We start from the raw sequence: 24410 nt of genomic DNA, 5'->3' as shown, positions 1-24410 counted from the left end.
TTGACTGTGGCAGCCATAATCTTTTGATTATTGAAGAGATTGTTGGTAATGAAGTACATTTGTAAGAAATATTTTTAGTGTATACTGAATACACGTACAAACCGTGAGATATGCACCTAATAAAATGATAGATTTAGAAATTGCCTGGCACCTCAATTCATGCTTTTCAAATAGCTATTTATAGAAAGAAAAGTGATATTTAAGCTCCCATAGTAGAATATTATAATCTGCTTTCTATTACCTAGGTAATAGTCCCATATTTTAAAATAATGTTGGAAGCCATTCAATTATTTATTCACACCTAAGTTATATAAATTGGAAGATTTTGGATTGTGCGGGAAAAGAATTGTTTCCACAAAAGTAAGACCTCCCTGTCATGGCTTGAAGAGATTGCTGTGAAACAAGTTATCCTATAGATAAAAATAAACCAAACCAACATGAATTTTTAATAAACAGAAAATATTTTATGGAGACATTAAACACAACTATTAATTTTAATCTTTTCTGTTAGGAAATGCAGCGTCAGTGAGTCTGGCCGGGCTCTCTGTGTAATAGGTGTTTCTCTTCCTGCCAGGTCCTCGGCACTTACAGTAAAGTCTCCACGGAGCTGGAAGATGACCTCAACCTGGCGAGAGCCTACGAAGCAATAGCCAAGGTCCTGCAGAGGCAAGTTAGCACATCCTTGTCTTCCTGTCACTGCAGATTCACTCAGCTGTGAAAGACTTAAATTGTTTGAGGTCTGTCGCTTCCCATTACTGCCTGCTTAAATTTCAAGCGGTGCCCTTCTTAAGTGACCCTTTCATCGTAAGTTATTGTAAACCAAGGCGGTATTTTAAACTATGCGCCTAAATTCTTCTTTATCTGTTGCTCCTTTGTATTATTTTATTTCTGATTTTCTGTAAGTTTAGTGATGACCTCGAATGAAAGGGAAAAATCAGGTCACCTCTCACAGGTGAAAGAAGCACAGGAACACGCAGCCCGCTTCGGTGAGGCGGCTCGCCCTAGCCTTTCCAGACCTCGTCTTTGAGGAAACTTTCCGCCTCTGCGCCAGTCGTGCCTCTTCCACGAAGACGTCCCTCCTTCAAGCAGGTCTGGAGGAGCGATTGGGTGCAAAAACAGTGTTTCCTAAATGTCATTTGAAACAGAAAGTTTGACAAAAGTATACATGAGAAACTGATACAAATTTTTCTGTGGAAAGTGTATGATTGGCCCTTCATTCACTGTGTTGTGTTCGCTGTATATTCCATTTAATCATTGTATTATATAGCAGCATTGTTAGCTTTATAATTTAAGCCAAGATAGTCTACGAATAAGAAAAGTTATCACAGTTCAGGCCTTGGTTTTGGGTATGTTGTCTTATATATAGTATATAGCTTTTTAAAGATGGTAGTAGCAATAATAATAGTGGTAGATATAGACTGTGTCGAATTCTATTTTCTTCCTATTTGTACTTCACATGTAAATATATAGAGAGTAGGGTTTGAAGAGGTGAAATTGTTATTTGAAGGGCATTTAAAACATTACATGCCTAGCGAAGTAAAAGCAGATCATTGTTATATAATTACCATTGCCAATATATGAGGGGGGACCTGTGGGCAGGCATGCTCGTAAATCACCCATCATGATATGGGCAAACTCGTTGAAAGAGTCTTTAAAAAAATTCACTGAAGCCGAATGCAGCCTCTCACAACAATGCCATCTGGTGCACTGATACAGATGGGTTCCTAGAACACTCACGTAGCGGGGAAATCCTGTACTACAAGGGGCCCACCCTGCAGAAGATAATTCTGGTTTGGGGGGTCCTCTTTTATGACAGTTATTAAATATTAAATAAATAATTAACAAAATATTAAAATCCAATGCCAGTGAAATGAAAGGTGACCTATGAAATACCAAATAAAATGCACAGCAGTCGTCACTGGATAAATGGTGAGGGACATGGACATATTTATAAGGAAAAAATGATGTTTATTCAAGGGAGGCAGAAACACGCGTGTGTTGTGGTCCCTCCAAATAAATATTGGTAACTAACCCATGGAACATCAACCTGGTTATTCCTTAAACTTTCACTTACAAATAACAACCAGAAAGAAGCAAATGTTTGAACACAAAGAAGAAATTTATAAGTATTCATTTAATGTCTGTTTGGAACACACAAGCTTTGTGCCCTTCGGCCAGCTCATTTTGGTTTTTAAATTACTTGACTCTGCTGTTAGCACTCTGCCCAGAATCAGTGAAAACTGGCTGGATTACTGGTCCTGCTCTGCAGGCGCAGACCTGACCTGAGCCTGCACGGTTACATAAATGCATCCCTTAGCGTGTGTGCACAGTGATTTCTGCACAGCGGCACCATGTCCCAACGTAACTGAAGAGGTAAAACTTCAGGGAAAGAGTTTTCCTTTATAAAACACATCGAGCCCTTAACTATGTCACAGGACCAGAAAAGTGTTGGAGTGACCCTTCAGTGACAAAAACATAATTATATTTGAAACTTCTGGAGACATGCAGTTATCTTAAACACGTTCTCACCTGTTACCTGGTGTCTCATCTGCAATATCTTAGTGTCTCCACTTCAGGACTTGAATTCCTCGTCTCGACAGGAAAAGTTAAGGTGGGGTTGAACAACTGCTGGTAAATATTGGCAATAATAACAAGAGAAAATCAAATGTTTTGATTTGGCTGCTTAAGCGTTACTTGGGGTTCATGTGTGGAAAAGGACTCGGCTGTCTCTGACATGTCATGAAGTAGGGTGTGTGTTGGGTAGTCGTAGGGACACTTCTGTTCCCACATTCCCAACAGTCCAGCAGCACGCCCAGTGGCTGACATATAAGGGACAAGGAGATTTGTCCCTGTTTCACTGTGTACCGAATGAAACCAAGTCCACTTATAAGAGTTCCCATCTACTAAATTACAAATGCAGCCATCAGTGACTTCATACGGTAGGCATGGAGTTTTAACTTTATAATGTTGCACAACGCACAAGAATACAGGAGCTACTGCTTCCGAGGTCTTAGAGGAAAGTGTTCCGAGACCACAGCAAACTTCCCAGCTCTTGCTGGGGGTGATGGACAAGCACTCAGGGGAGTGTGCACCTTGGCATGTGCTCTCACCATTTGTGCAAAATAACTCGAAAAGTGGACAGAGGCTTCAAAAACAAAACTCCTTCACAGGACAACAGCACCCAAGATATCTAGGAAGCCTTACTAAAGCAAGTTCACTACTTACTAGAAATGCTTTGATATGAATTTTGTGGCCATTTAAAAAAAATCTTGCTTTGAGAACTTGGTGTTTTCTGACACATGCGCACACTCACATACACATACACACATGTGTACATCTCTGTCATGGTCCTAACCTGTCCTCGGATTAGGAGAAATGGAGCACAGCCAAAACAGAGGAAATTATGGTGGTGACAGCTGAGAAATAAATCAAGCTGCATATGAAGCTTAGCATCACCTCTAAATCTCCCTTCCTCAACCTGTGCAATGGCACGGGTTTCACTAATGGTGAGCCCTATCTCTATAAACATATTTTATCTCTTTAAAGGAAATGAAAGAGGATAGCCACGTCCAGGATAAGTGTGTGTGTAAGGCCATCAGCTGAACATGCGTGAAAGGCGAATAGGCTTTAAGGCTGGAAGCTTCTAAAATGGTTATAAGAATTTATACTGTGGCTTCAATTGAAAAACACACCACATTCCCTCAAGACCGAGGACTCGGTAATACAGAGTTGCTCATTTGGTAGTACTAGAACAGTCCTGGCATTAGAGTTATTGATGAAGTTTTTAATGGTGAACAGGGCTTGTTATTTTTGCTATTGGTCTGAATAATATTAAGCAGCATAACAGAAAATAAGCATTTACAATGTCTTTTTTTTCTCCTCGGAATACTAGTGTAAAAAGGGTCGATATTCTAAAATAATAACAATAGCCCGTGACACAGCTGTGGAAGCCAGAATTATAGTCCCTAAAACAAAGAGGAAGTGAGTTGAGAAATGCTAAGTAAATATTTTTATTATATATATAGACAGATAATTTGAGTAAGCATAGAGAGGGGAGGAAATAACCTCAGTTTTTCTTACTTCAGTCTTTTGTCTCCTTTTTATGAAATAACTCATTTACCAAAATGGCACACTCCTCAACATAAATAGGATGGCTTTTATAGGCAGAAAAATTAAATTACAAAAACGAGAGTTGTTCGAGCCACCTTGTTTTCAGTTAGCTTGGGTTTATTCCGTACCAATTATAGATTTTCTTGTAAACTTGGGTTCTTTCTTGGAAAACTTTCCACAGTGGACATTTTAAATCAATCAGTACAAAGTTTCAACTGTGAAAATTACCTTTCTGTTAGAGCTGAAAATTAATTTCTTCTTGCTTGAGAGAAATGACATGCCCTGGTAATTTTCATACATTCTTTAAAGTGGAACATCCAGGCTTTGATGCAAAATCTCCTAAAAATGACCCCCCAAAATACATCAAAACATTTCTATTAATTCATGAAATTAAGAATAGCTTTTTACATTTTCTCCTGTCACTGATTCCATTTGCCTTATTATTTTCATCCGTGGCTCACAAACGGTGGCACCATCAACAAACCCCTTAGTGGCTGCCTCATCTCTGCTCTATTTGATTTCTTCTCTCTGAGTAAATGATTAAGTTTTCATGCATTGGTTCAACCAAAATCTATGTTCACTCAACCACATCCTTTATTGATTACTTCTACTGCAAACAGTAGGCCAAGTGTGATATACATAATTGGACAGTTGTCAGGGGATGTGGGTGTTAACAGTCCCGTTTTCCCAGTTGGAAGCTGGAATCACCTTGATACACAAATATTCTGCGCTGTTTCATTCTCATTCTTTGGACCGAGGAGTCCTGTCCCTCGGAATATATGTTTTTAACTCTCTGAGGCCTGGCTGAATGAATTTAACGATTATACCACATAATGTGCTGTGCAAGCTGCACCTGTGCTCTGCACGTAGCAAACTGGGATTGATAGTTGTCTAACCCTTTCACCTTGTCCTTTAACCCATTCAGATGCTCTGCAGCTTTTCTGTAAGAAAAAGGCTCGATTCTTTCCCTTCTAAAGAAAGGCTAGCTTCTAAATCGATGGATAACTTTTAAATTTAGAAGTCCTTTAAGCAACATGTAATGTTTAGATTTCAGATGCTATATTAACAGCCTTGCTGGCTACAGAACTGTGCATTTGTTGAGTGGAGCATACAATTTATAATAGCAAGACTTTTTCTGTAGCATTATTTGTTGGAACAAGTTCCAGATACTTTTAGATGTTTTGGAGATCTGTTGCTCCTTTGGGAGAAGAACCACTCGACTCACCCAGCAATCATTTTATTTATACTGTTTTGTATTTCTTATTCACTGAACTTGGGTTTGTTTTTTGTTTTTTGTTTTTGTATATGTTGTGATTTAACAATCCTCAGCAGGCCAGACTTAATCCAAAATGTACTTCCATCAAAAATATATCAGCTTTTAGGAACACGAGCATAAATAAGCTTCAGTGAGCCCATTTTAGCTAAATAAAAATAATGCTTTTTTTCCTAAGCTTTTAAAGTGATATGCAAAAGAAGTCTCTACTTTTTTCTTATGTCATCATTTTTTTCTTGAATATTACAATCCAAGAAAGAGCTTGGAGAGTTATCAATTATTTATCAATTATTGATACAAATATTTTAGTCCCGGGAACTTACAAATTTGCTAAAAACTCTAAGGAGGTGTGTTTTATTTATTAATATTTGTATACTCTTGAGCTCTCAGTACCATTTTAGTTGTTGCACAAAGCAAATATTTAAATTATAGTAGTGATTGTGCCCCTTACGGTATTTTCTTCCATGTCTGCATTTGAAATATTCCTCAAACAATTCATAATTTTTTTTCTGGACTATCTAGCTATGCCTAAGTGTGGAAGAAGATTATTCATAATTTGGTTATTAAAAAGTGAGAAAAGAATCATAAAAGGCAACATTAGCTTTGGGAATGTGAAATGCTGTTCTATTTCTGATATGTAGACCATTCCTTTACCAATAAGAAAGGAAAAAGGAATGCATTTGATAGTATCTGATATTCAAATAAACAATATCTGTTAGTTCTTGGACTCTGCCCTCTAGAAAATAGACAACAGGATTTTATTTGCCTCTCTGTCTTGGAGAGTGCCCATTCAAATCATAGTGTTTCATTCATTGCCTCATGGAAGGTTTTCAAAAAGTAATGCTTAGCTCATTTGACTCTTCTTCTCAGCTGGTGGTAGATTCTGTCAAGTAGAGAGCTATGGGCATGATAGCTTTTCACTTCACTGAGAGGTAACAGTAACACTGGCTGTCATTTAATGAATCGCTACTAGGCACCAGGCTGTATACGTATGTAATTTTTCATCTCACAACACTTTGTGGCCATTTTTAAAATGAGAAAACTGAAGCTGAGGAAGAGTGAAAATGTGTTCAAAGTTATTCAATTAAAAGGCCAAGCTGGGATTCAAGCCTAGATCAAAGCAATGTACCTTATTTTCACAAACATACCACAGCTTACCTGTGAAAATGAATGTTCTACTCCTCTCATCTTGAGTGGTTATGCAAGTTGATACCTCTAATCCTGCCACCACCTGTTGAAAATGAGCACTCCTTTGAAATGCTTTCTGATCTGGTGGCTTATTCTTTTGAATGACCCCTATAGAGGGACACCGTCATCTGAGAGGTGGGTTTGATTTTTGCAAACAGCCAATGCATTTAGAGTCACATTTAGGGCAAAAAAACAAACAACAACAACACAGTCTCTAGGGATAACCCCATTTTTGGAACGAAGTTGATTAAATTACTTGTGAATGCTTTACAATAACACAACACTATGAAGATACTTCCTAAAGAGGGAATCCTCATAATGCCATCAGCTTTGTCATTAGGTGACATCTTTGAAGATAATCACCTGGAGGAAACTATCTTCTTTTGCATGCTTAGTAAGTCTGGGCAATTAGAAATATGGATGTACAATACAGAGGGAATATCGGGGCTAGAAATACAGATTTGCTGTACATGTGCATATAGGAGTTAGGACACACCAGAGTAGTATATGAAATTGTCCATGGTAAGCATTTGGTGTAGAGGAGAGGATGGACTTGGACAGAACTCTGGAATGAGCCAACTGTGGGTGGGCAGAGACCCTGATGCCAGTAAGATACCCAAGTAGATGAAGATATGAGAGAAATGAGAAAACAGAGATCAGCTCAAAGCTCTGGACACTAGAGAGGGAGAAACACTGGGAGCAATATGGGATGGCTAACAGCAGGGACTCCCAGTCTGTGTGTTGAAGCCCTGGGTCAGGGCACAGGAGGAAGAGGGGCAGGAGTGGAGCAAGAAGCCTGAGAATCTAAAAGCACACTCAACACGTGATGCAGCTCAAAATTCAAACGCGTCTCCCACAACACATACTGCAGTTTTTCAGATGGATCAAGATGCTTTGAGTTCACCATTGTGTTCCCTCGATTTGGCTCCAAATCCTTTGGCTGTCTCTCAAGATCAAATTTATGCTACAAACTCTAGACTTGTTCTTGTGGGGAGGATAGTGAAAGGAATGTGCTCCAAGTTTCCAAGCACTACGTGCAGTTCATAGTACCCATCACAATTAATCCCACATTGTGAATTTATATACTTCTCTCTCCAAATGGACAGTGAGACTCTTTAAGAGCAGGAACGATATTCCCCAGAAAGTAGGATTCTAGGGCATTTGAGAGTCTCTCAAAGGTTTTTTGATGTTACTAAAATATCTAGAAGATAGGAGCTTATACTCCAGAACTTTAAACATCCGGTGACTGAGATTCTCAGGATTCACCTGGGTGCCTGACTTGTATGTGAACTGCATACATGTTTCCCACCTCAAACTTTTACCTTTTCTTCATTCAAAAATTCAGGGTCTGGCACAAATAACACCCATTTTTAATGACAAACTCTTATTACAAAATCATAAGCATGTAGTTGCGTAACATAACAATATCACACTCAAGCACACCATGTGACATTTTAGGTGAAATGTTCAAATTGCTGCCCATCTTGTGTGAGACATTCACATCCCCTACCAATTACACTCAATGGCGTCCCTTCTGCTGGACCCTGTGTATGAAAAGCTAGCGTACGCCATGCACTCTGCTAGAAACGATGTCTTTCTGAGCATTTCTCCAGTGTATATAACACTCGTATGGGTGACTTCAGTGATGCCTGAGTCTTCACTGCTGAGGGACACTTCCAAAAACCAACTACCATTCACCTTTCATAAACTTTCAAAATGTTTTACTGAAAAAAATGATAGCTTTATTAAGTTATAGTTGCTATACCATATAATTCACCCTTTCAAAAGGTTACAGTTCATTAGTTTTCAATATATTTACAGAGTTGTGAACCTATTACCACTGTTTAATTTAAGATAATTTTCATCACCCTGAAAAGAAACCTATACCCTTTACAGCCACCCCCATGCCCCCCTTGCCCCAGCCTCTGGTAATCACTAAGCTACTTCCTATCTCTAGGGATTTGTCTGTTCTGGACATTCCATGTAACTGGAATTACACAATATGTGCTTATTTGTGACTGGCTTCTTTCATTCAGCATGTTTTCAAGGTTTATTCATGTTATAATGTGTATTAGTATTTCATTCCTTTCTATTCCTTTCTAATATTCCATTGTATGAATATGTACCACATTTTGCTTATCCATTCATCAATCGATAGTCATTTGGGTTGTTTCTACTTCCTGGCAACAAAGAGCGGTGTTGCTGTGAGCATTCATGCACAAGTTTTTGTGTGCACACGACCTCGTTTCTCTGGGCTATATACAGATACAGAGTGGAGTGGCTGAGTCATGTGATAACTCTATGTTAAAGTTTCTGAGGACCCGACAACTCATTTTCCAAAACAGTACATTTCCACCAGCCATCGTGAGGGTCTGAAGTTTTAGATTTTAACATACCATATACTCCAACAAAATCAAGCCAATATTTTTCATTTTTAATATTTTTACTTTTTAAAGATTAATATTCTCGTTTTTTAAATTTTTAATATTTTTAATTTTTTCACCTTCATTATCCTGATAACCATTTTGAACTTTCTAAAGCAAAGAAACACACTATCTTCTCATTACTGTGACATTAAGTGAAATGATACTCCAATAGTTTCCTATTTTTTTTGTTCTAGCCAAAGAAATACGACAGAAGCAATTAAATACTTGAAAGAGGTTGTGAAAATTGCAAGAAACAATTTTCGAAGCCTTGACGTTGTGAAAGCAAGTACAATGCTTGGGGACATCTACAACAAAAAAGTGAGTACATGTGCTTCTGCTTAGGGGGAAAAATCATAGCTTTAATATTCTACCCCTACTTGATCCTCACTCCCCCCTAACCTGTTAGCAGAATGGCCCCCGGACTGCTGGGCTTAGCTGACCCACGGGGAAGTGACTGTGAAGAGACACGCCTCTTTCTTCCTCTTCTTCCAGGACCTGAGTGCCATGTTGGGCTCAGTCACCACGAGCTGCTGACACTGATTCACGTCTTCTCAGCCAATGCAGGGCCTCAGTAATTTCCTGTTTGAAAAGCAGTTAAAGTACTTAAATTCGAAGGGACTGCATTATAATAGTTGGCTCTTATCTGCTGACACTGACATGCATCTCTCTTGCTCCAAATTCCTGTTTTACTAATATAGCTGTGAAGCCCTTGCTAGGTCCCTTGCCGAGTACTTTCAGCAAGGAGAAGAAAGGATTGTCCCAAGAGCAATTGCAAAGGAAATACGTAATTCTAGCAACAGATTGCTTATGTGAAAGACGCAAGAAAGAGGAGGAAAACGTCTACAATAAAAGTCTCAGTGCATTGGCCATGACAGACTAGATTTTCTCCTGTCTTGATCTTTTATTACCCAGATTCTCCTTCACAAATAGTATGAAAGAGGCTTGTTTCTCCAGTTAAAATTGCTGTTTGGGTCACAAATAGGATCTATCCTTTTTGAAGGTAGTTATATTCTCAAACTGTGTTTATACTCATTGTCTTAATCCTTTTTGAGAGGCTATTTATGTCAGTGATTAAAAGTGCCAACTCTGTGACCAGACTGGTTAAAAGCCCAGCTCTTTCACTTACAAAATCTGTGGCCTGGGACAAATGAATACCTTCTAGGCACCTCAGTTTTCCTACCTCGTAAGGTTGTTGTGAGTATTGAGTGAATATGTATACAGCACTCAGAATAGAGTCTGGCAGCAGGAGTAAATGCCACCTGTGTAAGTGGTAGCTATCATTGTTCTCTCCACCCTTAAACATGGTATCGTGCAATTCCCCTTTCCCAGAGGCTCAGGGGGCTGAAGTTACCTACCCCTGGTCTCCAAGCCTCTAGGTGGCTGTGGTATTCAAACCCATACTCTTAACCACTACAGTCTTTTCTGTGCCGTGTAATTGATTTTGATGACTTCAGAATTATTTGCCCTTTTTTTAAAAAGGAGATAGAGTTTGAAATTAATTTGAATGAGTGAAACCACTATCTTTATAGTTGTAACCTAAAATGTTGCAAAGAACTTGGAAAATAGATAGTTTAAATGACCATTTGAGTTGTGTTGCTTCTGTCAAGGTCCTATTTTTAAAATTCCTTCTCAGTCAAGAATGGCATGTGAGCATGGGAAAACAGGACTGAAACTAAGTCAGCGGGCGTATGCATCTATCTCCATTGACGGTTGATTAAATAGGTTGGCCGAAAATGATCTCTTACTGCGACTGATTGCTAAAGCTGGTTACAATATTTCATTAGGTAAATTCAGTGCTACAAATAAGAAAATTCCATCCAAATCAGTGTGAATCTTTTCCCAAACTTCTTCTTGCTATCATATATTAGGTTGAACCATCTGAAAAAGTGCTAATATTTGAACATCTTTTATCCAAAAAACTTAAGTTTCATACAGTTCAACCTGATAGAAACAGATATCTTGGCAAATTAACATCAGAAATGCATGGTTAGTCACCACAATGTTTAAAAAGAACCTTATTCTAACAGAGACCTGTTTGCCATCACTTCCTTCTTGAAGATGAACTGCTCTACCTGTTGAAAGAACAGGGTGGCACTTACTGAGGTGGGAAGATTTGTGGAATGGTAAAATAAATTAAGAAAAAAGTCATTTCTCTTATATTCGTAGGGCTACTACAATAAAGCTTCTGAGTACTTTCAGCAAGCTTTTGACACAGCCGCAGAGCTGGCCAACGTGCCTCTCATGGATGAAACGAAAGTGCATTATGGAATAGCAAAAGCTCATCAGATGATGCTGACCGTGAACAGCTACATAGAGTCTGCAGACCTCCCCGGCCTCGACTGCCTGCTGTCGTGGAAGGAGGACAGAAACGACATTGCTCCTGATCCTGTTGTGGGTAAGGCGTTGTTTTTTTAGAAAAACACTTCAGTTTTTGCATTATTCTTAATGGCTAAGTCATTTTCATTGTAAAGGCTTATTCAAACATTGGTGTTTTAATGATATGGGTAATTTTAATTTTATTTATTCATTACTACGTGAAGGTGAAATGTACTTTTGTGCTGTATCCTTTCTTCAATTTTTAAGGAAAGCATAGAATTGTGGTAACATGCCTTCAACTTAATAAATCACCATTCTCATGCTGTTTTTTATTTCAGTTATCTTCAATATCCAACAGTAAGTACTGATCAGCTGTAAGGAGTACGAAATATTCGTTTTTAAAAAATGCTCAGTGTTGTACCTCACTGACCAGAGCAAGTGTCCATAGATGCAAACTGGCATCATACCCTTACTTTTCTGATGGTAGCAAATTTTCCTCTTTGTTATCAATTCAAATTTGAATGTTAATTTTGATATTTGATAGTAATGTCATTCAATGCCACTGTTTTCCTATATACATTTTTTTCATGGTAACTAGTCAAACCCCTCAATTAACCAGGTAGGTGAGGGCTGGTTTTGTGTTTCAACTTGTTAAGCCTTTGAGATTAGGAATTTTTAAAAGTTTCAAACAGTACGGCCTGTGGCAGACTTTGGGTTACAAAATTATCTGTTTGCAAATCAAACTTTTAAAAGTAAAATGTTTTGGGATAACTCAAATGGACTCATTAGGCAAAATTTGTAATGTGAGGAAGCTACTCCTAACTGAAACATGTTTTTGCTTTAGACAACACAATCTCTTTTGGTATTTATTTCCTCTGTAGAATAAATAGTAAGTAATAGTAAATTAAACACAAAGGAAATTTATCGACTCTTCTACATTAGCAGAATACCGCTTACCACTGTCCTCTAGTTATGAAATTAAGAAAGGTCTCATTCGAAATATATGTACGATAAGAAAAACAAGATGATGTCTTCAAAAATGCATGGCTTGCTGAACTTCAATGTGCTCAAGTGGCCCCCAAATATTTATGCTTAACTATTAACTAATCAGTTTTGAATAATATTTTGCTTCCCTCAGAATGTTCCTTTGTCCTATATTTGGGAGTTTGTTTTGTAGTTTTGAGTTCTCTTCCCTTTAGCTCCTCACTCTTCCTGCCCAGGAGATAAAGTAGAGGAAATATGATCCACATTAGAATACTTGCTTTGATAAAAGGTTTGGTAGAGAGTAAGTTGAGTTACTCACGTTTTCAGATTTATGCTGGACAAACTTTAGCCATCACATGATAATCATGAAAAAACACACAAAACTGGCTTCTGGTCAGAACCACGTGTCTATTTGCTACAATCTTGATTTTTAAAATCTTCCTTCTTTTTCTTTACTCTATAAAGCTATTTTCCTATTCTTTTTACATTTTATCTCCATATTTTTGTAAGGATGTGTTGCGTTCTAAAGGACTTAAGCATAGAACAAAAAATGCATTTCAAAATACTATTCTGACAGTAAAAACTCAGTTATTCACATGGTGGAGAAGATCAAGTTCTCCAGAATGCTGTGAAAGCACACCCCCTTGCTGATTCATTTGATCGAGGTTAGAAATCATACATGGATGAACTACCTCATTATAAAAGTGAGAAATAATAATCTTCCAGATTCACAAGTGATACGTTAACTCTTATACCTATTTTAGTGGTCGCTGTTCTATGTGGGAATAAAACTGTAGGACATTATCAAACACACTTGTTTACATAAACTTATTTTTAGCTCAAAATACACTAAAGTCTACTCTAAAATGTTTCCAAAATATTTCTTATACCACAGCTTTTATTATCTTATCTTTGCTCTGCTTAAAAACCCTCATTGGCTCCCTACTGCCAATAAATTAAGTACAAGTTTCTCAACCTTTTTTGGCCACCTCCTCTCCCTGCTACCCACATCCTCCCCCAACATCCTATTTCCAGCTCCAACACTACCCAGAGAAATCTCATGGATCCTGCAACATCCTCAAATGCTGAACTCTTCCCTGATTCCCCTCTCACTTGAATGTTCTCTCTTCTCTCTGTCATACATTGAATGCTATTCATTTCTCTCCAAACACTTTTATAGGTCATATTTTGATTCCTATCAAGGCCATTTCTTTGATTTCCTTATCCTCTCACGGAGAGTATAAGTCTCTTGAAAACAGGTTCTGATTCTTGGTATTCCTTATTTAAAAAAAGGCACAATGTCTAACACCCACCTGCTAACAAGTAAATATTTGTCAAATTAAATAGAATTCAAGATGAGTATATATGTCCTAGCCATAAACCAGTTTGCACTAGCCAGTTTTAAAAACAAGATCCATAGTCCCCCACCTCCTTGGAAAATATGAGAAAAAGAAACCCTGTGATATGTTACTGCATTTTGATTACCATGCAATTATCACATGAATGCACGACAACACCAAGTATGATGTTGGCAAAACAAGTACAGAAATATTATTTGGAGGTCTGAGCAGCTTTTAGGCTTTCAAACTTTGCCTTCTTGTCAGAAAAGGCATCTTTAATCTTGCTACAGAGAGGTCCCATGTATTTAGAAAAAAGCAGATCAAAGACTTGAAAGATACATCATAAAAGCTGTGCGGTTACCTTCACCTCTGAGACTGGCATCCTCCAAACAAATCATTAGCTCACAGAGCAGGCAATATTCTTTTAAGCAGAGGAACATGGCCCCCGAAGGGAACAGAGCAGCGAGAGCCCTCAGGTCTCTAGGTGAAATGGAGCAGCCCCTCACCAGCCATCGTCTCCCCTCTTTGTACCTTTCGGAGGGAGCAGAGCAAATATAGGAACGTATACCGGTATTTGCTCCATTCTCATCTCTTACGTATGGCTGGGATGATTTCATGTTCCCCCTTTCCTTTCCAGTAGCAACGTAAGAATAGATTCTCCTCCCGAATTTGGGAACTTAGAAGGAATTCAAATCGATGCAGTTCAATACAATTATTGAAGCCTGAAGCAACAGAAATTAGTTAGCTCTGGAAGGCTTAAGGGCCTATGCATTTCTGCTGATTTCTCTGGAATATAGTTTATTTCCCTTACTAGAACTATTCTCTCTACAATCATGACGTGTTTTTGTAATGAAAAGCTAATTCATCTTGCCTCGTGGAGATCACAGACCTAGAGGTGGGACAGGGAATAGTACCGTTAACCTGGAAATGTAATTACAGCTGCTTAAATGCCAAGATTGTTAACCACTTCACTGATAACATCAGTGACACAGTTTTAATGAACATTCTTATTGTAGCCAAATATAAATTATATGAGAGAAACAGGGTGCAAATTCTGAGTATAGAAATAGATGAATACGCTTCCTTGTCAGTATAGACAATTACAGTTTTTTAAAAAATGGCATGTAAAAGTTTCCTTGAGTGCCAAAAATATCACCCTGGTTTAATGAATCATTAAATTTTCTTCAAGGAAAGTAATCAAGATCATGAATTTGTCTCTTGGTCCTTGGTTTGTGTTGCCTTCACATCGGCACCCTTGGTTCAAGGCCGAGCTTTGTTTTCCTACCCTATTCACTGCTTGTGTTTTTCATTCATGAACTCAATCTTTTTAATGAAGGTGAAAAATCAACATTCAGGAGTTAGTCTCATGTTCCATTATACTCTGATCAGTTACTTCTGTTTGTTAAATCACCCTAACAATGAGGAGAAAGTTATGTCCTTAGCCAAAAGTCAGCAAGCAGGTTTTGTATCATCCTATCATCGCAGAGCAAAACTGTCTAATAATGTGTTCAAAAAGATAACATACAAGAAGAAGATTCTGGTGGAAAATGTGACTTAAAGCTCACCAAAGCAGCTTGGTGTAATTGAGAAGCTAGCAAGTGCCCTATTGCTTGGGTTCCAATATCATATTGAACACTAATTAGTTTTGTGACTTTTGGCAAAAGATTTCACTTTATATCTTCAGATTTTTATCTGAGGTTTCAAATAGTTCATTGATAAGATTCTCTGGAACTGACCACAATTCCTCAGTAAGAGCATCTTCTAAATAAATATGGCATCCTGTAGTCCTTTGAGGGCAACCTAGAAAAATCATGAGCAATTTATTTGTTGGTTTTTTCCCCATAAACACCAGTTTCTGTGGGTTTCCACAAAAGTTGATTTGTTGTTATTATTACTATTATGATATGTTTAACAGCCACATAAATGCCAGTGTAAATATTTGATCCTTCTGCTGGAGTTCTAGCTGTCTGATGTCATATGCAATTTTACTCTTCCCTGGTTGGCACTGTTGAGGTTGCTAAACATAATAAACTATTTAATCTGCAGATTTTCAATTCCTCCTCCTGTTCAGCCAACCCTAAGTCACATTTCCCTCGGCAGTTCCTCAAATCCTGTCCTTTCCCCATGGTTTCTGGGGCCTCCAGTTCCAGAGTGTGCCTTATTCACTACTCATCATTGTTCCTTCTTCATGCACTTTAGTTTGTGGCTGTCTCTGCCCTTCCTAAATCTGGTCCCACCCCTACAGCCTCTTTCCTCTGAAAATAAGTTAAAATCTTCTTGAAATGTTTTGAGTTTCCTATTATCATGAAATGATAGAGTTGTGTGGAACCAAAGAAATTATTTTATACACACTTTTTATTTTCAAATGTCCCCAGACCCAGGGTAACGCAGTCATGGAATCACTTAAAAACAAAATGGATCTATAATCCAGTTCTCTAGAATTCTAGTCCCAGATTCTTTCCATGTGTTGCACTTTCTTGTCTATCATTTTCTAGTTAGTAAAAGCATGTCTAGCTTTTAAAAATATTACATTTTAAATTAAAGTCTAGATAAAAATATTCACGGGGAAAAAACAAGCAGGACTTATCTTCTGGCTACAATGGAGTGAAAGGGAAAAGATTTATCCTCCTGTCTTAAACAACTAAAAAAAATAAAACAAAACATGTAAGACCAGTGTTTTCAGAAATTGGACAATAGGCAGCACAGAACAGTGATCACTGAAAAGAGGGAAGCCAATGAGCTGAACTGCATGATTTTCCCAGAGTACTGTGGGGAGAGCGTTGCCAGGCTGTTGCACAGGGAGGGGTACCAAGGCAGAGCCCAGCACACTCCCCGAGTTGCGGAGAGACTGAATTTGGAGTCCGGGGAGACCAAAGTGGCTAGAGTTCACAACAAAGAGTACTCAAAAGGAAAGAGCCAGAGCCAATGAGAGAGAGACAGACAGACAGACACAGAGGTCCAGAGACCTGTGATGTCTTCACCTGTGCACTGATCGGGTCGTGCACGTACAGAAACTGCTGAAGGCTGGCGAAAGAACCACCCAAAGGATCAGGCAGAAGATCACCTCAGCTCAGACCAAGCTGGGAAGTTTGTGTCCCCGCCAGCAAGAATAGAAAGACCTCATTAAACACAGCACATCAAGTAGAGGATTCATAAGGGCATTGTCTCAGTGAACAGAAAAATTAGCTCTAAGTGAAAGGCTTCTTTGGCCCCACCTAACAAAGCTTAAAAACAAGTACCCAATCAAGTTACCATTATGCACATTTTAAATATTTTTGTGATTTTGTCAATTATATCTCAATAAGTCTCCATAAAAGGATAAAACTGTTTCCAAATAACTGAGTCTTGGGACAAAACTCAAGAATATTTATAGAATAAACAATATCTAGCACCCAACAAGGTGAAATTCACACTGTCTGGCGTCCAATCAGAAATTACATAGACATGCCAAGAAGCTGGAAGATGAGACTCATAATAAGGAGAACATAGATAAATAAACTGACAAATGGTACACATGACAGAGTTAGCTAGTCAGGACATAAAGAAGTTATTGAAACTATATCCCACGTGTTGAAGAATGTAGTGGAAACATTAAAATTGTAGAGTAGAGCCATGGAAAAATAAGAAAAAGATCCAAATTTAATTTCTACAAGAAATAAAATATCCATAATCCAAAATCAACTGGATGGGATTAGCAGCAGATCAGATAATGCAGAGGAAAAGATTAGTGTACTTGAGCACAGAGCAATGAAAATGTCCCAAAATGAAATATAGAGAAAAAAATACTGAAAAAAAAATGAAAGAGAATTGTGGATCGTTTTCAGCAAACCTAATATGTCAGTAATTGGAAACCCTAGAGGAGAACAAAAAGAGGAAGGAATGGAAGAAACCTAAGTGCCCATCAGCAAATGAGTGGATCAAAAAATTATGGTACATTTACACAATGGAATTCTACGCAGCAGAGAGAAAGAAGGAGCTTATACCCTTTGCAATGGCATGGATGGAACTGGAGAGCATTATGCTAAGTGAAATAAGCCAGGCAGTAAGGGAGAAATACCATATAATCTCACCTTTAACTGGAACATAATCAATGAAAGAAAAAAGCAAATAAAATATAACAGGAATGGAAAAAAATATTTTTAAAATAATGAGTGGCTGACATTTTTCTGAATTTGATAAAAACTATAAACCCACAGACCCAAGAAGCTCAATAAAGCCTAAGCAAAAAATACATAAAGTTAAACCAAGCCACATTATAATCACAGGGCTTCAAACTGATGATAAAGAGGAAAAAAGTTAAAGCAGCTAGGGAGGGCCTGGGGCGGGGAAGGACAAATGCACTGCATACAAAGGAACAAAGGTGATAGAGCAGAAATATCATTGTAAACTTTGTAAGTCAAAAGAAAAAAAGCAACTTGTTCAAAGTACTGAAAGAAAAAAAACATCAAACCCAGAGTTCTATACCCAGTGAAACATCTTCCAAACACCTGGGAAAAATAGAGATGTTTCCAGGCATACAAAAGCCAAAAGATTTCATCACTAACACACAAACAAGAAATGTTAAAGAAACTTCTCCACGCTGAAGGAAAATGACCTCGTGATCCTTGTCAGGTGATAGCTTCAGGGAGGATCAGTGACACAATTCTAATTAAAGAGATGAGAGAAGAAAATCTTCTGAGGAATTCCCAGGAAGGTTTTATCCTTTCTCATAAAGGCACACAAGAGGAGGAGATTCCCCTTTCCCGGACTTTAAAGGGCACATGAATGTGTGATGCCTGGAGCTGCCGTGGCCAGCTTGCAGCTAGGGCGCAGCAGAGATGCTAGCGGCGGGAACATGTAGGAGTCTGGGTCCCGAGCCACATCCTTCCGAGCTAAATTAATTGATCCTATAACTGCCACCGATTTCTTAAGTCCCTTTTAGCTGGTGGATTGTTTGTTTATTTGTTTGTTTTATCACTGCCGTTGTTTCTTTGGCAAAACCCAGATGAAAGCACTAACAGCTAAGAGCACGGTAACAATAAAACGCCCAGCGGAGCTGACACAGCATGTCGTGCACAACCAGCGTTGGTACTGCAGCCCCAGCGGCAGCACAGTGCCTGGCGCGTAGTAGTGCCCAAGGAATGCCTCAACGGGCACACTCGTGTTGCATAGTCTTTCTGTTAATTTTGTTTGCAAGCACTAGGCAGGATCTCTGACTTTGACAGTCTCTTGGAATTTTAAAGATGCCCCATGTTCTAAATGTACTTACCCCTTCTCCCCACTTAACTCCTTCAGCACTGAGGACACCTATCCCTCAGAGGGTGGAAATTCTGGACATCATTAGGGAGAAATCAATCTGACCCAACGGATTCACACCACACTAGGAGTGACGAAGAGTACTTTAACCTTTAACTTTAATCAGAGCATTTGGATTTGTTTTTTAATGTTTTAAGATTACCTGTTGCCAAAACTTAGGACAGTTGTAATATAGCGTGTAATTGAAATCTTTCAGGCAATGTGGGACAAGAAAATTGTGAATATTGAGGCCAACAGACAGATCTTGTAAAGTCTGGGAACATGCCCTAAAATTCGACTTCTGTGAGCTATTCCTGAATTCCGAAGCTTTCCTTTCCTCAATATAAATCTATATCTTCTTTGGGGGAAAAAGAGCTTCTTAGAATTTTTAGATGACAGACGACTCTCCCATTAAAGAAAGTGATGAAAGCTAAACATACAATCATTGCATATAATTTTTAGAGGGCTCAGTAACCATTGCTTAAGGGGGTAGAATTTACAAGTGCTTACCAGGATCCCGTTTACTTTCCTGGGCACACGGAGGATGGCTCTTCTCAGGCCCTGGCAACTAGGCTGCACCCTGTAACCAGTCCTGGCCCAGGGACCAGAGTTACTTCTGGGCTTACTCAGAGGAGATTCCTTCTCAGATCCAGCAGTCGATTCTTGCCCATCTGCAGCGATCACAGAGGAAGCCAGAGTTAAAAACTGGAGCCACAAGGTCGAAGCAGCGTGCTCGCTAAATCTGCACATGTAAACAGACCACTTGTCCTAGAAAGCCATTCCCTTCTGCAGCAGGATTTTTGTGCACACAAAATAGCCCTTTGTTGTGCAGCAGGAGCCCCAGTGTGAGCTCTGGGACCTGCTTTCTCTGCAGGACAATTCTTAAACTCTGTGTTTGCATGTTGAGTCTTCCTTTTCTAGTCACACCCCCAAAAAGTCCAATAAGACATATCGAAGATGAAACATTAAAATGTATGCTTTCTATAGGCTCTCCTGTCAAACAGCTTAAGAAAGATGCGCATCTTTTTCACTGATCTAATTTAAATTGATAGGTTATCAGAGTGGGAGTCTAATAAATTTCAAGAAAGAGCTTAGAGAATTCAGTGTCTTCTGCAACTGATTAAAAATATTTTTGGAGATGAAACATGCTGAACAAGACAAATCAGTAGTTCACTGCAGCCAACTTTTTAAATAAAAAGGGCAGCAGGATTTGAGCCTGAATTTCAAATTTCCTTATTCAAATAGAGCTTACCCATCTTTGTGTATTTTCTACAACACAAGTGACAAGTTTGCTTCCTTAGGAACCAAGCATTTCTTCAGAAAATGAATGCCTACTTCATTGGGAAATAATAATGTAGCTCTAGATCCCTTGGGTTGAAAGATCTCTTTTTTTTTTCCCCCTCCGAGAGCCTCCTTCTCTGTCTGCTGCCTTGGTTCAATAAAAGAGAATTCTTGATTGCTCAAACAAAAACTGTACTTCTTTTAGATTCTGCTCACAGTTCTTGGCAGCTGATGGTGTTACCATTTTTAACTTTCCAATGTACACTGAACTCACCACTTCTAAGAAAAATGTAGCTGAGTTTCTCTAATCTGTTTTAATTTTGATTTTCTCTGGAATTGCTCATCAGAAAAGCTTGTAAGAGTTTGGTGGTGGGTTCCAGTGTAGCACAACTGGAGTGAATGCTGGATCTGTCCCAGCAGAAGCCTCCTAGGCAGTTCAGTTCTGGCAAAACCTGTCGTTGTTCTGCTCCCAGTAAGGGGTCTTACCTCTGCCTCTAGCTACGTCATTTTACGTGGTCCTGGACTCTAAACACTGTGCCAATTTATAGCACTTTCTACCATTTGTCCCCCCAATTTGGGGGCAAAAAGACCCTCTCCTATGTGTATTTAATCCTTTTTTGATAAGGCTCTGTGAGGACAATTGTAGTGACTCTTGACCCATATAATTTCTTCTCAAAAAGAAATGACATTAGTACTGTATTTAAAACATGAACATAAAGAAACAAATTTTCTTGGCTTCTAATTCTTTGCAAAGTTTCCTTGGTCTGAGGTATTGTGTGAGTTTTTCTTTCTAATTAACTTTACTTGGTATTTTCATCATTACGAATTTTTATTTTTTTAACCACAACATCAATCAAAAGTTATATCCATGGTCCCAGAATTCACTCTCCTTTATATTCTTTTACTCAGTCCTCCCTTATGTCTTGCACTCTCAGGTGAGAGTGAATGTTTTCATAGTCTAGGCTCTTCAGCATAGTTAATGAAAAAATAAGTACTTTTCATGATGACTACCCTTTTAGAAATTATTTATAGTGCTTTATTATGATGACTGACTTGGCTATAGTCACTAGATATATATTTCACCTCTCACAGATGACCTCTGCCTCCTGTGCTTGGTCCAGTGTGTGCGGAGTGGGAGAGGTTGAGCAGGAGTCTAGTCAGAAGAAATGCCAAAATATTCCTAATTTTAATGTCAGTCCACCGCGACCAGTGTATTGACCTAACTGAAGTGAGTTCCTGAAACACGGCGAATGTGCCTGAACACATGCACTTTCTGAGTCCTCTGCACTCCTCTTGCAATGAAATGACTATTAGAAACACCGACCGATATTCATCAACCCCAAATCCTTTAACACCCCAATATACTCAGGCTTTTTTTCCCTTCCTTTCATTTCATTCTAACCTTCAATAAAAAAAAATCTGAGCAAACAGATGCTTTTTCATCATGCCCTTAAGGTAAACAAAGTTGGACTTTGTCAAACCAAGAAGGAAAACGTAAGTTAGCTCATTTAAGTGCCATGCCTCAAAGGGGTAGCATTTATTGACTTCTAACATGGAATCAGCACCCAAAATGAGAAAAAAGACCGGTTAATTTTAGCGTATAGAGGTAAGTCCGATTTTTCTGAATTAAGACTACACATTTTATTGTATCAACTAATAAAATATATTTTGCAAAATACAGGGAACAAAGTGTATTTTGCACGCTTATCAAAGGAATTTTAGTTCAACGTTCTCACAGGTCTTCAGTCTTGCTTGTTAGAAAAGCTCCTGGGGACGGATGCATAGTTTTCCTTGAGTCTCCACATGGTTTTAACTTCGATATGAAAATGACAGTGGAGAAAATGAAATGAAGCTTCAAAATCAATAGTCAAGAAGAGGATAGGTGAGAAATACTGGGAGAATTTGAGTCCGAATGACCATCTTAATATTTTGAGGTTAATATATTTGATGTTCAGATTTATTTGGTCCAAGTTTTTACCAACAACCACTAATAGAATTACACAAAGAAGGAAATCAGCTATATGGGAGGAAGCTATTATGTCCAACCTTTAGGTACTAATTAAAATTGAAAAAAATTAATAAACATAAAAGCTCATTGTATTGAATATAACATAAGCAAATGAAACATTTTTCATACAAGTCTTAGTGGAGACAGTTGAACAGACTGATACTATGATTTGATCACAGGAATTCTTCCTAAAACTATGGATACCCAAAGAGCTATATTAACTCACTCTCATCTGAATGGGTTCACTTGTTCATTCACCTTCATACAGGGCTTTACATTCTAATCTTACCTGAAGATTTCTATGATGAGACATGAATATAGTATATCCCTTAGTAACTTGATTGGCAGGAAATAGAGAGCAAATACACGCACAGCTTTTTAATAATTTATAATTACTTACATGAATCTACTAAGTTTAGGCACACAATTATATGACTAATTATGTTGAAAATCCAAGCGGATGCTTAAATAGATGACCATGCCCTGAGGCCTCTCCAGTTGTTTCTGCTGTCTCATTTAACCATGCAAATGTTATTAAGCATTCCTGGCTAAAAATGTTCAAGCATGTGCAAGTGTAATTGCATAGATAATTATGCATAATACTGTCACTTTCTATCTATAACACAGGCATTTTCCTTTACAAAATACCAACTTTCTACTGGGTAGTTTTCTCAGTACATGCCAAGAAAAATATAATCTGTAAAAGATGAGTAGACCAAAACCAACCTATTGCTTTTTCTTCAGGATCTCCTCCTGACTCTTTCAAGCACATCAGTTTGAAGTAGCACAGAAAAATATCAAGCCATGTACGAAAAGTAAAGCAAATTTTAAATAACTATACATACAATACTCTATAGTCACAAAGTGTAACTCACTAACTTTTAGATTCATGAAAATATTTATACAGACCTGTTTACAGAGATACAAAAGAATTAACTCCCCTGATCTATGAGTAAAAAATGTATATGACAAGTCTTTCAGGTTTGCAGATGCTAAAGCCATGTTTATATAAGAGCAAAAAATGTTCAAGAAAAAAATTAAACAGCACAAATATTAGTATGTTGGTAGGTTAATTTCTTGTCATGAGATCTATTCGGAAGCTTTACAATACAGAACCTTGCCTGACACCGTGCCTTGCCAGGCCGGATTCTGCACAGCTCTACTTAACAAGTCCCAACTCTGATTCACGTTTAGTGTGTATGCAGCTGATTGGCGGAACCTGCTCACATGACTCTGTTCAGCTGCAAGAGAAGCTGGGAAAGTATCTGGCTTTTCAATGGCTTATTGAATTACAATTTCTGAAGCATGGAAATGGAGGTTTAGATGCTGGTAGGGAACCGCTACAGACAGTGCTAAGTACTGTGAAGAAAAAGTGGGGAAAGGGGACAGAAGTGATTGCATTTGAGGAGGGCTATTTTAAACAGAAGGTTCAGAGAAGCCACAACAAAAGAGGCATGGTGTGCATAGAAACCAATTGAAACGGGAAGAAGATACCCAGGTAAAGCTTGTTCAAGTAACGAAGAGAAGACCAATATGGTGGGAGCAAACTGAGTGAGGCCAGAGGGAAGAAGTGAGCTTTCAGCAGAAGGCAGTTCATCCAGGACCTTTGGGCCGTAGTGACGACTTTGGATTGGATTCCAATTGTGATGGAAAATTGTCACTGAGGTCTGAGGCAGGATTCTGACTTTTTAGAAAAATCACTTTGTTTGCTAGGTGAAGAACAGGTTGTAAAGCAGTGGACTCTTTAACTAAACCCTACAGGAAGAAATATATTTTACCTCATGACATGTAAAACGTAACTGAATCAAGAGCTTGACAAAACAATACTTACTACATGTGAAGCACTCTGGTGTTTTCCTATTGTAGTCTAGTCTACTTCATTTTTTAATGATTTTAAAGAAATTATGAGTAGAAGAGTCTTATGAGGAAAAAGTGAAATTAGAATTGTTCAGTGGTGACTTAAAATATACTGTTTAATTTTCTATATCAGTAGAAGTATTTTAAGATACTCTGTGGAAAACGAAACTTCTCAATAAGGGCTAGACAGTTTCCCAAAGGTGCAACTCAAGCACCACCCGCATTAAAATTGCCTGATTGGTGGTGGTCAGAGGGGTCGTTATAAGTGCATCACCACGGGTTTACTGAATCAGAATCTCCCTGGTGAATAGGGCCTGAGAACTGCTTCTAACAGGCTCAGTAGGTTGTATGCC

At 38.3% G+C, this 24410-nt stretch overlaps 1 protein-coding gene across 1 annotated transcript in view; it reads left to right on the top strand.

The window, feature by feature from the left end:
- TTC29 (tetratricopeptide repeat domain 29) overlaps positions 1-24410 on the top strand; it is a 145082-nt gene that overhangs the window by 84632 nt on the left and 36040 nt on the right. Inside the window, exons 9-11 of the mRNA XM_045202209.2 lie at positions 575-666; positions 9192-9315; positions 11164-11392. Coding sequence (XP_045058144.1) covers positions 575-666; positions 9192-9315; positions 11164-11392 — 445 coding nt within the window. The remainder of the gene's footprint in view (positions 1-574; positions 667-9191; positions 9316-11163; positions 11393-24410) is intronic.

Source organism: Desmodus rotundus, chromosome 9, assembly GCF_022682495.2.
Source record: "Desmodus rotundus isolate HL8 chromosome 9, HLdesRot8A.1, whole genome shotgun sequence".
NCBI lineage: Eukaryota > Metazoa > Chordata > Mammalia > Chiroptera > Phyllostomidae > Desmodus > Desmodus rotundus.
Note: the sequence above shows the minus strand (reverse complement) of the source record. Positions and strands in the feature narration are given on the sequence as shown.